At 33.0% G+C, this 16,136-nt stretch overlaps 1 protein-coding gene across 2 annotated transcripts in view; it reads left to right on the forward strand.

The window, feature by feature from the left end:
• LOC133205517 (triple QxxK/R motif-containing protein-like) overlaps nt 1-16,136 on the forward strand; it is a 65,167-nt gene that overhangs the window by 9,059 nt on the left and 39,972 nt on the right. The window contains exon 3 of one of the 2 annotated variants that reach the window (XM_061341345.1): nt 658-681. In XM_061341345.1, the coding sequence (XP_061197329.1) occupies nt 658-681 (24 nt within the window). Of the gene's footprint in view, nt 1-657; nt 1,365-16,136 lie in introns of those variants that run through there. The other variant, XM_061341344.1, reaches the window with a different exon arrangement.

Here is a 16,136-nt window from a genome sequence, read left to right on the forward strand (position 1 = left end):
ATGTAGTAAAAATCTTTAAAAATCTTCTTCTCAAGAACCACTGGACCAGAAAAGCTGAAACTTACTTGGAAGCATGCTGGGGAAGTGTAGATTCTAAATTGTTCAAATCATGACCCCTGGGGGTAGGGCGGGGCCATACTATGGAATCCAAGTTTTACATTGAAATATATAGGAAAAATCTTTAAAAATCTTCTTCTCAAGAACCACTGGACCTGAAAAGCTGAAACTTATTTGGAAGCATGCTGGGGTACTGTAGATTCTAAATTGTTCAAATCATGACCCCCGGGGGTGGGGCGGGGCCACAATAGGGAATCCAAGTTTTACATTGAAATGTATAGGAAAAATCTTTTAAAATCTTCTTCTCAAGAACCACTGGGCCAGATAAGCTGAAACTTACTTGGAAGCATCCTGGGGTAGTGTAGATTCCAATTGTTCAATTCATGACCCCTGGGGATAGGGCTGGGCCACAATAAGTACTACGGGGGGGGGGGGGGGAGAAATCAGGTGAAAAACAGCAAGGCCAAAGTTACTCAGGTGAGCGCTGTGGCCCATGGGCCTCTTGTTTTTAATACTTTTAGTGTTTGTATATAATAGGATATGTGAAGCATTTTCCTTTATATATCTTCTATTTTTTTAATATATGCATTTATTTTTTAGGAAGTAGTGATGATCGTGGCAGCATTATTTACACTTGTAGCTGGTGTATATTTGTTCCTCTTCTGGCGACTATCAAACAGAGAAGTTCCAGGGAGATAGTATACCAAGTAATGAACCATAAAACAGTTGTGCAAGATAGTGATTTGTGAAATCCCGTGTCATTTGTCATACTTAGATGTCTACTTAATAGATTATTTCTTGTGATACACAGGGTCATTTAAGTACAGTGATGTAATTATTTTTTGATACTCAGACATTTAAGCATCTATAATATTGATATATAGAAAACAAGGAAGGGATGCATGATTGCATCTCATGGTTCTGAAAAATTGAGGCATTCCTCAGGTTTTCTGAATTTTATTTAAGTAATGAATTTTGATGATATACATTTTAAATTTTTAATTTTGATTGTTTAGTTTTGATGCAAGCTAGATTTCAAGTATGGATTTTTATATATACATGTATATTTAATCCAGATAAAAATTCTTGTGGAAAGCACATCATTATTTTGTCTGGCAATTTTAGTGACAAGAGAAAAAGGTTGTGTACTAATATTTAGTTCTAGGAATAGTTTTAAAGAGCAGTATATTGTCAGGTAAATAATAACTGCATTATGTGCTGTATGAATGACCTTAAATATCTGTTATTATAGAAAAACAATTCTTTTCTTCAATAATAACACTATGCAATAAAATTTATAATTTTTATCATTTGTTGACTTTTGGATTGAGAACTGGAGTTGCCAGAAGAATATCATATACATACTCAATCATATACATGGACAAAAACAACTTCTTCCATGAAGTAAGCATAATTTGAGTGTTAGAGCAGTGTATTGTCAGGTAAACAATTACGAAACTGAAAGCCTATTAGGATCAAACTACGGTAAAAAAAAATTTAAAAGGTGTTATAATGCAAAAAAGGCGTAATAACGCCTTTTAAAAAGGAAAAAGGTGTAATGACGCAAATAAAGGCGTAATTATGCCTTTCCAAAAGGCGTTATTACGCCTTTCCAAAAGGCGTTATTATGCCTTTCAAAAAGGCATTTTACGCCTTTTTAAAAGGCGTTATTATGTCATTTTAAAAGGCATTATTACGCCTTTCCAAAAAGCATTATTAAGCCATTTAAAAAGGCGTTATTATGCCTTCCAAAAAGGCGTTATTATGCCTTTTAATAAGGCATTATTACGCATTTCCAAAAGGTTTTATTGCACCTTTCCAAAAGGCGTTATTAAGCCTTTCCAAAAGGCATTATTACGCCTTTCCAAAAAGCGTTATTATGCCTTCTTAAAAAGCATTATTACGCCTTTTATTTTTCAATACATGATGTACTTAGCCCACCCTTGGGGCTGATTATAATTAGATTTCAAGGAAAAAAGATTTTTAAATCTGTAAAATATTTTCAGTGTTAAACCAACTTGGTCCTTCTCTGATGTCAGACACCTCTACCAAGGTGCATGGATTTCACAAATTTGGTTGAAGGCTAATTGCTCATTATACCTATGCAAATAGTTTGCCTGCTTTTTTCCAAGAGGACAGAATAATATTTTCAAATTTGACATGAATTTTTAATACATGGCTAGCAAAGCCCAAAGCTGGCTCTGCCTATATCCTGGATTTTCACAAGTAGAGTGTCAACTTGAATTCTCTTAATACGCATGCAAACAGCTGTCTGTGAGATGTGCAGGAATATAGAAAATACTATAATTTATAATATGATTTATAATATTAAAACTATAATGTAAATATTGCATAAGTAAAGATGGCTTTGATTCAGTCTTTCATATATTTATTATTTTAAAATTAGGCCTTTCCATTTTTTAATACAACTCCTTTTCAAACAGTATGAATGCAAGTGTGTGTGTGTGTGTGTGGGGGGGGGGGGTGTCTCCCCCACCCCAATTTTTGGGAAAATAGTCTTGCTATAGTTTAAATATAAACATTCATTTATTGATTGCTTGGTCCCTTAACATTTTGTTGCAGTATGGTTAAACTCTGGCAAGTCATTGCATTTAAAAAAAGTTTTACCAAAAAGTTAGAAAAAGGTTCCCCTCGAGTTTAGGCAGTTGATTTTTTTTTTTCGAGGGTGGGGTTGGGTAATTTTGCCTTTTAAAAAGGCGTAATAACGCCTTTTTGAAAGGCATAAAAACGCATTTTGGAAAGGCGTAATAACGCTTTTTAAAAAGGCTTACGAGATTTCGCCTTTTTGGAAAGGCGTACTAAGGCTTTTTGAAAGCCGTAATAACGCCTTTTGAAAAGGCGTAATTATGCCTTTTTTCGCGTTATAACGCCTTTTGGAAAGGCGTAATTACGCCTTTATTTGCGTTATTACGCCCTTTTTAGCGTTATAAGGCACTTTGAAAAAAATATTTCTTTTCAAAGTGCGTTAATATCGACCATTTTATCGCACTTCGAAAAAAAAAATGTCCACCGCTTGGTCAATATTCTTGCAAATTTTAGGTATGATAAATAATTATTTGAACCTGGTTGGATAACTTTGCGGTGATAACGTCACTAGGATCTTAGATATAGACGTTTTAAAGATTTTTAAAGGTTGTTTTGTTCCCAAAGGTGCTCGTTAATGTTATAAAAGGGAAATAGGTCTTATAGAAATAATGGAGGAATGATTGTTTAATAGCACAATTTTTTTTTTTTTTTAAATTTAAAAAAAAATTTTTTATCCAGTCTGTAATAAGTTCGGCAGATATAGGGGTCGATCAGCGACTTAAAGATCGCATTTTTCTTAGGGAAAAAGGAGTAATAATGATTTTTCCAGTTAAAAAAAATTTCCCGCGCAATATGATGGTCTTTCTAGAGTTATTTGATTTAAGGAATGAATTTAATAGCTACCCAATTTATACGGTATAAAGTGGGTTGGGGCAGTTTACGCTTTATAAACCGCGAAGCGGTTTATAAAAAAGCGTAAACTGTTCCAACCCACTTTATACCGTATAAATTGGGTAGCTATTAAATTCATTCCTTATAATTTAATTTTCATTCATTTAGTATAAGAAAAAAGATGATTACCCTTTAAAAAATGACTTCAAATTGTACAAAATTTAAATGTAACGTCAGGCGGATCGATACGTTTTTGACGGAAGTCATTGTGATGTAGGCAACCCAATTTATACGATATAAAGTAAATCTTTTATCCAATCAATCAGAATTAAATTATAAGTATTTAGAAGTACGAAAAAATTGTTTATTCCCGCTTAATATGATGGCCTTTTTTTATTGGTATTTTTATTGGTATTAAGAGGTATGAAAAAAAATATTTATGCATTTTATACGTGTTTTTTTTTTTGGGGGGGGGGAGGGGTGTATTTGATTTTGTAAAGCTACTTTGGCCAAAGTAGTTGTCTATGGTTGCTTAGATCAGCGGCGATATGACCCCCGAGCCTCTCTTCTTTAATATAATAGGGTGCGTTATTATTCTTCTTTTTCAGGAAAGCTTATCTCAATTTTTTCATCTATTAAATACGTTAACTCAAATTAATTGAGAGAAAGTATATCAATGTCATACCAGTTATGTAAATACATATGTTTGGATAGGAAAGTTAAAGAGTTGGAGTGAGTGACCTTCTACCTGTCTTCTCCTCGTTCTCGATGAGGGAAGATCAATTCATCGGTTTTTTGAAAGAAAGGTACCAAAATAATGCTGTCTATTACTAAAATCTAAGTCCAGAATTTTTGTTTTATACATATTTTTTTCAAAGTGCGTTAAGTGTCTCCATGGTAAAAATGTTGATGTACACACTTAACGCACTTTGAAAAAAAAATTCAAAATTTGCATTGATTTTGTCCCAAATTTAACGCACTTTGAAATTTTTTTTCAAAGTGCGTTGATTTTGTCCCAAATTTAACCCACTTTGAAAAAAAAATTTCAAAGTGCGTATTTTTTTTTTCAAAAAGCGTTGCCACATACCATACATGCAGCTCTCCTTAGTTTTAATGTAAGATTCGAGTGTAAGTGCAAAGAAAATGCGAGACTTAAAAAATAAACACGTGTAAATGGTGATAAACATTTAATTTTTTTTAAAAGAATTAATGATGATTGACGCGCAGGGTGATGGATTTCTTACCTTCAGTTTCCCCTATACCCCGAGACGGATAAATTGCCTCCCACGGTATACCCCAAACCTACATGAAATATGAAGATAACGAACAGTATTCAATCTCAAAAGTCCATTCAAACAATACAAACATCAGGAGCAACGCAAATAAGGACCTCTAAAACATAAGAGGTGGGATGAGGTGCCATGGAGGAGTGAGCATCCCCTGCCGACCGGTCACACCGTGTGCTCCTTGTCATGATGGTATAAAAGAGAATCTAAAACAGTATCTGTGATGAAAATTTTTCACAATTACTCTCTCTGATTGAATACATTCAGTTTGGTTCTGTATGCATGTATAGAGTTATATGTAGCTATAGAATTTACGTAAATATCATCCCTGCGCCCTTAACCCCCCACCCCCACCCCATTCCGACGGGTTCTGTGAAATTGAAAATTAAAAGCCATTGTATTATTTGTGTACTTGTACCGTTTTTCTATGTTAAAAATAGTTGTAATTAATGGGAAAATCCAAACATCTTGCTCTAACAACTGCAATGTTATTTAACTACATACAGCTCTAACTAAAATGAAGGTATCTACTGTAGCGTTTTCCTCATACATATATAATAAAGATACATGTATATATTTTTTTAACTTAGCAAACGTGTACTTCAGAGACAATGTAATACACAGGATGTTGAAATAACAGTCCATTTCTCTATCACATTCATGCATTACATATAGTGAAACTTTTAGCTATACACGTACTATATTCATGTTGCTGGAAATTTATTGCGAATTGTTGCTGGACATAAAATGAGAATTATCGCATAGGCAACACATCCAACCAGGCATGATATGTCTATTTTACAGAGACAGCAATTATATTTCTGAACACACGACATAAATCTAGCGTGAAACACATGCTTGGTGAAGTGTATCTTGGACGTGTCAGGCCCGTAGAAAGCAATTTCAGTTTTTTTGGGGGGCGGGGGGGGGGGGGGGCACAGCCATACTTTTTCAGTTGAGGGGGCACTATCAACTATCAAAAATTTCTTGACAAGCAAAAAAAAAAAAAAAAAAGTCATCAGACTTTTTTATTGAGGGGGCAAAAGCATAAGAATTATAGTATCTATATTTTCTACAGTAATCTATATATCCGCAAAATAATTGGGGGAGCACCCCCTCCCCCGGTTCCTACGGCCATTTTTAGCTCGCCTGACCAAGAAAATCGAAGGTGGTGCTTTTCTGATTAAAGATGTTCATGTGTGTGTGTGTAGTATACATGTAGATATCTTAATTCGTTTTATTTTCATGGTGTTCTTCAGGGTTTTGGTCACAATTTTAAATGCAAAGACACATCTATGGGTCAACGTAAATCATTTTTTCCAAGGGAATTAAGGGGGGGGGGGCAAATATGGAATCATTTTAAAAAAATGAAACCGAACAAGCCAGAAAAGACCAAAACTTATCTAAATACATTCTTTTTGACTACAGATTCAAAATTATTTACAATCTGGTCCTTGTGGCATTATAGTTGGAAATACTGTGTGAGGGTAAGGGTGAGGGTGTTAATGTGTGAGTTTGTCCTTGTGTGAATGAAAGTGACGTAATTTGCATCGGGATCGAAGTCGAATTGGGAAGCTCCGCTTTACAGTGCCCTTGTTTTGTTGATAAGTGGTTAAAAGATATGAAAATTTTTCGACTTCCTTTTTTATTGAAGAAGCAGTTGTCTGTGATTCACCCCCCCCCCCCCCGTTTTTAATTTTTCGGAAGTATTTTTTGTAAGGGATGTTCTGGAACAAAATTTATACCCGAAGGCGGCTGTAGCATATGGTGGCATATTTCTGCCCCCTACATGCAAGATAAATTATGTTAACATTCAAGAAAAGTATGTCAGCATGCAAACCTGAAGATAATTATGTCAGCATGCAAAATAATTATGTCAACATGCATTATAATTATGTTGACATGCAAGTTACCAATCTTTTAAGGAGGAATTCTTCTTATATTTCTTGTATTCAAAAATTGATGAAATTTTCATAGAATCAAGAAGACATAATCACTAAGTGATGCTATCGGTAAGATTAAATTTGACCGTTTTATTTTAGAACCAAGGTCAGGTCAAGGTCATATCTTTTTCCTTCACTTTAACAATAAAGAAAATACTGTTTCCAATCATGCGATGCCTACTTCTATTTCAAAAGTTAAAATGTTTTTCTTTTTACGTAAAAAGATACTACCATATAGGGTCTTTCAGATAATACTACCAAATCGACATGCATAATTCAACTAAAATAGATATTGGCTAATCCGAATTTCCTCAATTTTTCTTAATTTTTAAAGATATTTTCGTCATTTTTATATGCTTCGTATATTTAAAGAGGGTGTTGCAGTTCTTTTGTTATTTTCCCTAAAGTTGTAGCAGTTTAAAAGGAATATTTTATGTAACAGAAAACGGTCTTATGTTTTTTTTTTTCAGATACAACGGTATATACAGCACATTATAGAACAATTTTTAGAAACTGCATACCGACTTCCAATTTGCCATTAAATGAAGTGTAAATAAGTCACATAGCAAAAAAGTCAAGTTTTCTGTTTTTTTTAAATAGGGAATCCCCAATGTGCCTCCTTGAAACAGGATGAATGTCATATTCGCATAGAGAGACAGGGTTTTTCTTCAAAACTGCCATTTCGCATTTTTGTTTCAAAGAGGCATATTTTTGAAAATCACAAAAATCGAATAAAAATTATTATCCATCCGAAATGCAAAATGTGCACATAAAATAGCACAGGAGACTGCATTGTTGGAGCTGGTCTAGTGGTAAAGCGTGTGGACTCTATGTAAAGATTATTTTACCTGGTAATGGGTTCGAATCCTGGAATGGCTAGTATATAATACAATTTTTTTTTCTTATAAATGGAAGTACAATGTAACATCTCTCGAGAGATCGCATATGCTAACATAAATAAGTCGCATGTCAACATGATCAACACAATCCTGTTGCATCTTGCTTGTATGATGCCAGGAAAACGTCAGAACCGGCGCCATTACAAAAACTGGAAATTCGCCGCCTCCAACTGGAGGCGGCATTCTTGGGTTGATTTTCGATACTTGCGAACCGAATTAAATGCTGAATTCACATCTTATCAATAGTACAATGCCTTTAGATTTCCTGGCACGTAAAATATCAAAATCGTGAAAAAAGCCTGGAAAACGTCAGATATTTCGGACTAGATGTCATTTAATGGCGCTAGTAAGTAAGTTTACCAAAATTAAAATTAGATTCTTCATGGAGATTGGTAACTTGCATGTCAACATAATTATTTTGCATGTTGACATAAATAAATCGCCTGTCTACATAATTATGTTATATTTTTATTTATTTTTTTATTCCAAATCGGGGCCCTTTTGAGCATATTACATACATGATTATTAAACAGAACATATAAGTATAATAATTATTCACAATTGTGATAATAGTACTGTAATATTCAGCATATTCTTAATACATATACTTAGTCAGTTTACTCATGGTTCATAAGTTGAGATAATTGCTAAAATGTACAATTTAAAATACACATTGTAAAGTATAATCAAGTACCACCGTGTACCATAATGCAAAAAAGCCAGAGATATACATATACAAAAATATATACTGAATAGATATATTCCACTAAATTGCAAAAGATACCACGGGACAGTGCATTGGTACTTTATAAGGCACCATGTTTACATATCTTATGACCAAACTAACATTTATTGAGTGTTAAAAGTATACAATTTTTAAATTCTATATACATTTAGAAGACACATTATATTTCTCCCTTGATCAATTCAAAAAGGGATTTAAGAACATCACAATTTTCACAATTCAATATCCATATTAATTTGTTCATGTTATCAAGAAGTAAAATTTGTTTACAATGTTGTTGTATACTTTCATACATATTTTGCCTAAGTAAATTATATTTTGGGCATTCAAAGAGTAAATGAATTTCATCTCCAACTTGGTGAGAAGAACAATTTGTACAAGTTCTTAGTTGTCTGGGAATCCCTAAGTAACGATCTCGTTCTATTGGTAAATTATGTGCTGATGTCCGCAACCTTGTAAGTACTTTGCGTTGTTCAGGTGATAACAGTGCTAGGTTATTTTCAAAAACCAAATTAGTTTTAAATTTTATATAAGTTTCAAGTTTTCCTTTTTGTAAATTTCTCATATTGTACCTTTCATTTGTGTAATGATTATATAATAATTCTTTGCATTTTTTCTTGAAATATAAGGGTTTATTTATGGTAATAATATGGTTTAACCCAGCAATTTGAAGAAATTTACATACTATACCATACCATGACTGCGATTTACATGTATTAGCATTAAGCTTACTATGAAGGTATGCTGCATTAATAATGGGAAAGAAGTCCCAAGATTTTCTAGTCTATTCACATAATTCATTATATTTTTTACAACATCAAGGTGTAATGGAAATCTTCCAAGTTCTGACAAAGTTGCAAAATTTGAGCACTTTCTATGAAGACCTAAAATAAATTTACAAAATTTCATATGGAGATTTTCACACTTTAGTTTGGAGTAAAAATCATGCAAATTATAGTGTTGCGGTTTAACAAAGATGGGCGATTTAAGATTCCCCAAATCTCACTGCCATAGAGTAATATTGGTTTGATAGTGTGATCAAAGACATGAAGAGATGTTCTAATGCTTGGTTGTAATGATAAAAAGTCTTTCTGCAATTTTAAGTACATGTATGCTTTCATTGCCTTTTTGTACAAATCATCTTGAGCACTAGAAAAATTTCCAGCTGCATTAAAATATATTCCTAAACACCTATAAGAAGACCGTGACACATTCTATTTCTTTACTTTCAAAAATAAAATTATATTTAAGAGTTCTTCCCGCTTTATTGAAGATTAAAACCTTACTTTTATCAGTATTAACTTTTAGACACCAATCAGAACAGAATTTTTGAAATTTATCAAGATTACTTTGTAAGCCAGTTGTTGAATGTGACAGTATGTTAACATAATTTATCTTGCATGTAGGGGGCAGATATATGCCACCATGATAATATAATGAGTTCATAATATCTTCAAAAAATAAGAGTCCTTAATTATTTGAGTCTATTTTTATTTTGAGCTCCATAAATAAAGGTGTGTCCCTAAATCATTGCCTCCCACATGTCTCATCATTCATCATATTTCAAACAATTTAAATGCGCATCCGCTCTTTTTTTCAAGTTCGTAATTTATATTAAAAAATAATTTAGTCTCTCTCTCTCACCTTTTCACAGTTTTTCACGCTCTATTGACCAGCATTGGTCACGTGAGCTGACCCTGAATGAGAATTCGTCACACTGATATTAGAGTCTAACTCGAATAGCAGTGATTTGCATTTGCTTCTGCAAAAGCCTTCCAAGCGACTTATCAAAGCATTCTTTCATCACCAAAGACACAGAAGAAGATACTTCAGACTGAAGTAAGTTGATTTTTGTTGTAATCGTTCGTTTTTTTTTTACTTTATACAATGTTTTTGTTGAAAACGTGATCACCGGTGAGTACTCGATTGTTCCCGCCGCCATTTCAGGTCACTGTCTAATATTAGCCACACATTCATATTGGTATATGAAACATTTCTTTACATCATTACCAAATTTTGTAAGTTAAACATATTTATTAGACAATAGACAATATTTATTTCCAATCTAGGGCCCCAAGAGAGGCATGAAAGATACATTAGTAGACAAAGGCAGTGCATTATCAATAAGGAGATAAATTAAAAAAAAAATTGTGTAAAAGTAAAATGCATACATAGCAAGTTGTTGTGCTTTACAATGTCATATTAAATGATTAGAGAGGTAGTTTCCAAGTTGAAGTAAGACATTCATATTTTCACATGTAATGATCCAAAAATATTTTTGAGAACTACATGTATCTTAGCTATTAAAATTTTTATTATGTTTCTGTGCTTCATTTAGAAGTTTGGTTCTTTTTTCTTTGTAAGAAGGACAATCTATTAGTAAAATGTATTTAATTTTCCACTACATTCAAATTACATTTTTCACATATTCTTTTATCTCTTTCTAGTCCAATATATCTACCAGTTTCAATTATTAGCCTGTGAGAAGATATTCTCAATCTGGTTATGCCCTTCTAAAGTCAAAGATATTTTAGGAATGACTCTAATTCTTGGCCAAATTATTCGCGAATAACCTGGTTTGGGTCAGTTTACGCTTTATAATCCGCGAAGCAGATTATAAAACAGCGTAAACTGACCCAAACCAGGTTATTCGCGAATAATTTGGCCAAGAATTAGAGTCATTCCTTATAATTTAATTTTAAAATCATTAAATAACTATGGGTGTAAAATTTCGTTGCTTTTTATTAGTTCAAATTTGCCGCTCAATAATACAACCGTAGTAACGGAAGTACCGGAAGTGATGGGAAGCGAGGGGAGGTAAAAACTGATACATAGGCCTAGCAGCCTTGTTGTTTGTTTACATGTGGTAAGATCGAATTATTGTTTGGTACATTGATTAAATCTGGAATTTTCCACAAATCCCGAGGACTGGAAATGAGAGGATTGTATGGATACAGATGATTCAGCTGGTTGTCAGGGGGGTGTGTCCCCATACCAAACCAGGTTATACAGAAATAATTTGTGTTCCTTTTTGGATATTAACCAATCAGAGGTTAGAATACAAACAAAATTAAATTATTCAGTAATGTTAAATATTCTTCACATTGGAAATTACTTTTCAGCTTTACATAAGAATCTAATTTTCCAGGAGATTTTTTTCTTTAGAGTTGAACCAAGAGCAAATAAACTTCTTGTGGATTTGATTATTGATGACAATTTTGAATTTAGATAGACTCAAAGAGGAGGAATTTTTTGATATTTTTAAAATTTTCAAAAATTCAAGTATACAAGAGAACCAGAGTCTCTATTTGTACTAAGTGTTTTGAATTAATAAAAGCATTGTACAGAAGAGAATTGTTATCAGAATTTTCCAGTCTATGGCAATATAATAACATAGATTTTTAGCTCTTCTGAGTTGGAGGCTAAATGCTATGGTCATTTGTGCGGTGTGTGTAAACTTTTTAGAATATGGGCCATAACTCGAGAACCCTTTGGCCAATTATTGTCAAATTTGTCACAGGGTATCCTTGGCCCAAGGGCTCTCGTTTAAACTAAAACTAGGGTGTGACCCTTAAACAAGGGGAGATAATTAGGTAAATAAAACCAAAAGTACTGGTTGCTAAAAAAATCTTCTTCTCAAGAACCACAGGGCAGATTATCATTAAACTTTCACAAAAGGATGAGGATATGTTGTAGATTAAAATTTGAATGGGGAATTGCCCTGGGGCAAAGGGCGTGGTCTCAAGGTCACTTCAAAGTGGACCACAAATTACGTCTTATTAAAATGTTGATATTTTGCTTACTATAAGGACTAGGGTCATCAAATCTTGTCAGTTGATATATCTAAAGACCTCATATTATTCTTATTTGTGAAGAATGTTTTGTTCATTTCAATACAAAAAAAGACATTTTATGACTATTTTACATATCGTGATACATATTGTATTGTGGCTCAAATATTGTGATATATATCGATACAGAAATAGTTGTATTGTCCCAGCACTACTGAAAAGTAGGTAACTGTGACCTACTTTTGAAAATGTATGGCTTTAATTAAATATTTCAGGTACTAATTGGCTTAGAATCATCAAACTGTCATTTGATGCATCTTGGGTCTTCGGAGTACGACAACTGAAAAATAGGTCACCGTGAACTACTTTCGAAATTTTATGACTGCAGTATTTAAATATTTTCAGGTACTGTTTGGCTTAGAATCATCAATTTTAACTTTGTTAGTTGATGCATCTTGGGTCCTGGGAGTAAGTTGACTGAAAAGAAGGTCACCGGTACCATGACATACTTCTGAAATTTTATGACTTTATCTAAATATTTCAGGCACTGATTGGCTTAGAATCATCAAACTTTGTCAGTAGATGCATCCTGGGTCCTTGGAGTAAGTTGACTGAAAAGTAGGTCATGTGACCTACTTTTGAAATTTTATTGCTTTATTTAAATATTTTTAGGTACTTGGGTCCTCAAAGTATGTCAACTGAAAAGTAGGTCACTGTGACCCACTTTTAAAATTTTATAGTTATAATTAAATATTTTAGGTATTAATTGGCTTAGAGTCATCAAACTTTGTCAGTTGTTGCGTCTTGGGTCCTTGAAGTACGTCAACTGAAAAGTAGGTCAACATGACCTAGTTTTGAAATTTTATGGCTTATTCATATAAATATTTCAGGTACTATTTGGCATAGGATCATCAAACTTAGTTAGTTGATGCATCTTGGGTCCTCAGATAATGACAAGAGATAAGTAGGTCCCTGTGACCTATTCTTAGGTACTAATTGGCTTAGAATCTTCTTGGATTCTCAGAGTGTTATATCTAAAATGTAGGTCATGATGACCTACCTGGAATTTCAAGGCACTTTATCTAAATATACAGGATACTTAGAGGCTTCAAATAGAAGTGATAGGTTGTACAATTTATCAGAAGAGCGATTCAAGGCCCTTGGGCCTCTTGTATGATACCAATATAACATGGAAATCTACCATTAGTTCTGACATTACTGCAAAATTTGCACTTTTCTCATGAACCCAGTTTAAATTTACAAAACTTCAAGTGTAGCTTGTCAGGTTGTGAAAAATTATATACATTGTCAATTGAGATACCATCTCTGAATCGTGGTGAATGAGGATTAAACACATCCCATATTTCGCTGCCATATAACATTATCGGCTAAATAGTATGGTCAAAAATATGTAGACTAGTTTTAACAGAAGGATGAAATGCTAAAATATCTTTACATAACTTAAAGTCGCCTGCGTGGCGCAGTGGTTAGGGCATCTGCTCTTAGAGTCACGAAGTAAGGAGTTGATCCTTACGTCGCGGGTTCGAATCCCACTGTGGGACATGGAGACCAGTCCTTCGGATGAGACCGTATAAACCGAGGTCCCGTGTCGCAGTAGGTGCTGGCTCGAAAAAGATCCCTCACTGCTCAATGGCCCTGAGTGCCGAGTATATAGGACAAAATTTGCAGCTCTCCACCGGCAAGTGGTGGCGTCTCCATATGAGTGAAAAATTCTTGAGAGGGACGTTAAACAACATACAAACAAACAAAACATAACTTAAAATAACATTTCAAACCTTTTTTGTACAATGCATCTTTAGCCTGCGAAAAAGTACCTGATGCAGTGAAATAAACACCAAGATATTAATAATTGGTAACAGTTTCAAGTGTACTATTATTCAATAGAAATTTATTCTTCAACAGTTTACCAGATTTATTAAAAACTAAGACTTTTGTTTTATCAATATTCACACTTAAACACCATTTTTGACAAAATTCATCTAATGTGTTTAGCTTTTGTTGAAAACCATTGTCTGAGGTTGACAACAGAACAATATCATCAGCATATAATAAACCATGTATTTCTAAATTATTAAGTGTACCAGGGTCAAGTGTACTAGACAACATACTTGGTAGTTCATTAATTTAATAAATATTTTGAATATATTTGGGCTCAGATTGTCCTCTTGTCTTACACCCAGTTGAGTATAGAAAGGTTTTGTTAAATAATTTCCTGCTTTTAGAATATTTTTGATTAATTGTAAAATTTACTTCCAACTCCCATTTGTAGAAGTTTTAACTTTACACCATCATGTAAGACAGTGTCAAAAGCTTTACGAAAATTGACAAAACATGCATATACTTATTAGTTTTGTGTGCTTTATACAGTTTAAATAAAGGTGCAATTATAGCAGGAAACATCTTCATGCAGAAAAACTGTGCATGCTCTTGGAGGATGTAAATTTCTTCTTCTATTCTAAATAAATTTCAGGTGTCCAAAACATGTTTGTTTTATAACCAATAATTATTTTTAACAAAAGTCATCATTGCCCATGTAGTGCCCAGTCTGATTAAAATCAAACTTTCACTAGCTCCTTTTAATTTTGATTGTCGCGACAATCAAAATAAAAAGGAGCTAGTGAAGGATTGATTTTAATCAGACTGTATAGTGCCTTGCATAATTATTCTAGAGTTGCATTTTCAGATGCAGACACGCGTAGTATCAGATAGGGTAGGGGCAGGCAGGAAAAAATATGAAAACTTATTTAATAAAACTGCGAAAAGCAATTAAAAAAAATAATAATTCAAAATAAAAATTAAAAAAAAAAATAAAAAGGAAAATTGTCCAGACATGAAAAACCTATTTTGGGGAGGGAATTAAAAATTATGATAACTTACTTGGAAAAAAAAAAAAAAACTTTGAAAAGCAAAATTAAAAGAAGAATATTGTCCAAACATACTAAGATTTTTTACCCTGTGACCTTGACCTTGAAGTTAGACCTACTTTTCAAAAATGTTATCTTTCCTTATACTGTAACTTTTGATTGAGAGGAGATAGGGCTTTCATATATGACATGTACATTACCTGTGACAAGATGTTTCCGAGCATGCTATAATTTTTTACTCTTTGACCTTGACTTTCATGTTTGATCTAATTTTCAAAAATTTTAATTTTGGTGATTACTTTTGAATGATATATGATAGGGCGTTCATATTTTGACACAATATACCATAAATAATGTTATCCACTAAGACGCCAAAAGCAGGGGACAATTCCTTGAATTTGCTCGTTTTTTTGTAAATGATGATATCTGTGTTTGGGATATATCTTGACTCTTTAATCTCGGGAATGAAAAATGCAAGTAAACAATGATCTGTAAGATAACATGCCATTCCGTGAATAGATATCAGATGTCGTCCAATATCTTAAGCTATGTGCAAAATATGTGATTAAGAATCTATATTGAAGATGTAGATTTGCATTTTATATAACAAATAAACATAACTCAATACCTTCTTGTTAATTATTCTTTAAAAACTTAAATTTTTTAAATATGCTTTTTATTTCTGATGATGACGCAATCTGTACGTACATGGTAATTAAGATTCAAGATCACGTGACGAAAACAATCCCTTCTTTTGACAGCACCATAGGCCAAGGGTTTATGAGGAGAGTAGCATATCAGAAACCTTTGGCTAGCAAAGATTTAATTACTGTAAGGCATTCATGTCCTATGGACATGTTTCTAGATATATAGTTTTCATTCATTAGTACTCTGACTCTTAAGTTAATTAACGTGTTTACTGATCTCATTTCAGTTTATTCATTGATGTCCATTTACTTGAGCTATGAATGTGACATGGACACATTTGAAGTAAACCCTAGACAATATCTATAAAAACATTATGTATATAAAAATTAATGTATCTAAAGACTACAATAGATCAGCATTTATCATAAAGTGTGATAATTGAAT

Source organism: Saccostrea echinata, unplaced genomic scaffold (assembly GCF_033153115.1).
Source record: "Saccostrea echinata isolate AGI-Se365-2 ecotype Australia unplaced genomic scaffold, CSIRO_AGI_Sech_v1 ptg000054l, whole genome shotgun sequence".
NCBI lineage: Eukaryota > Metazoa > Mollusca > Bivalvia > Ostreida > Ostreidae > Saccostrea > Saccostrea echinata.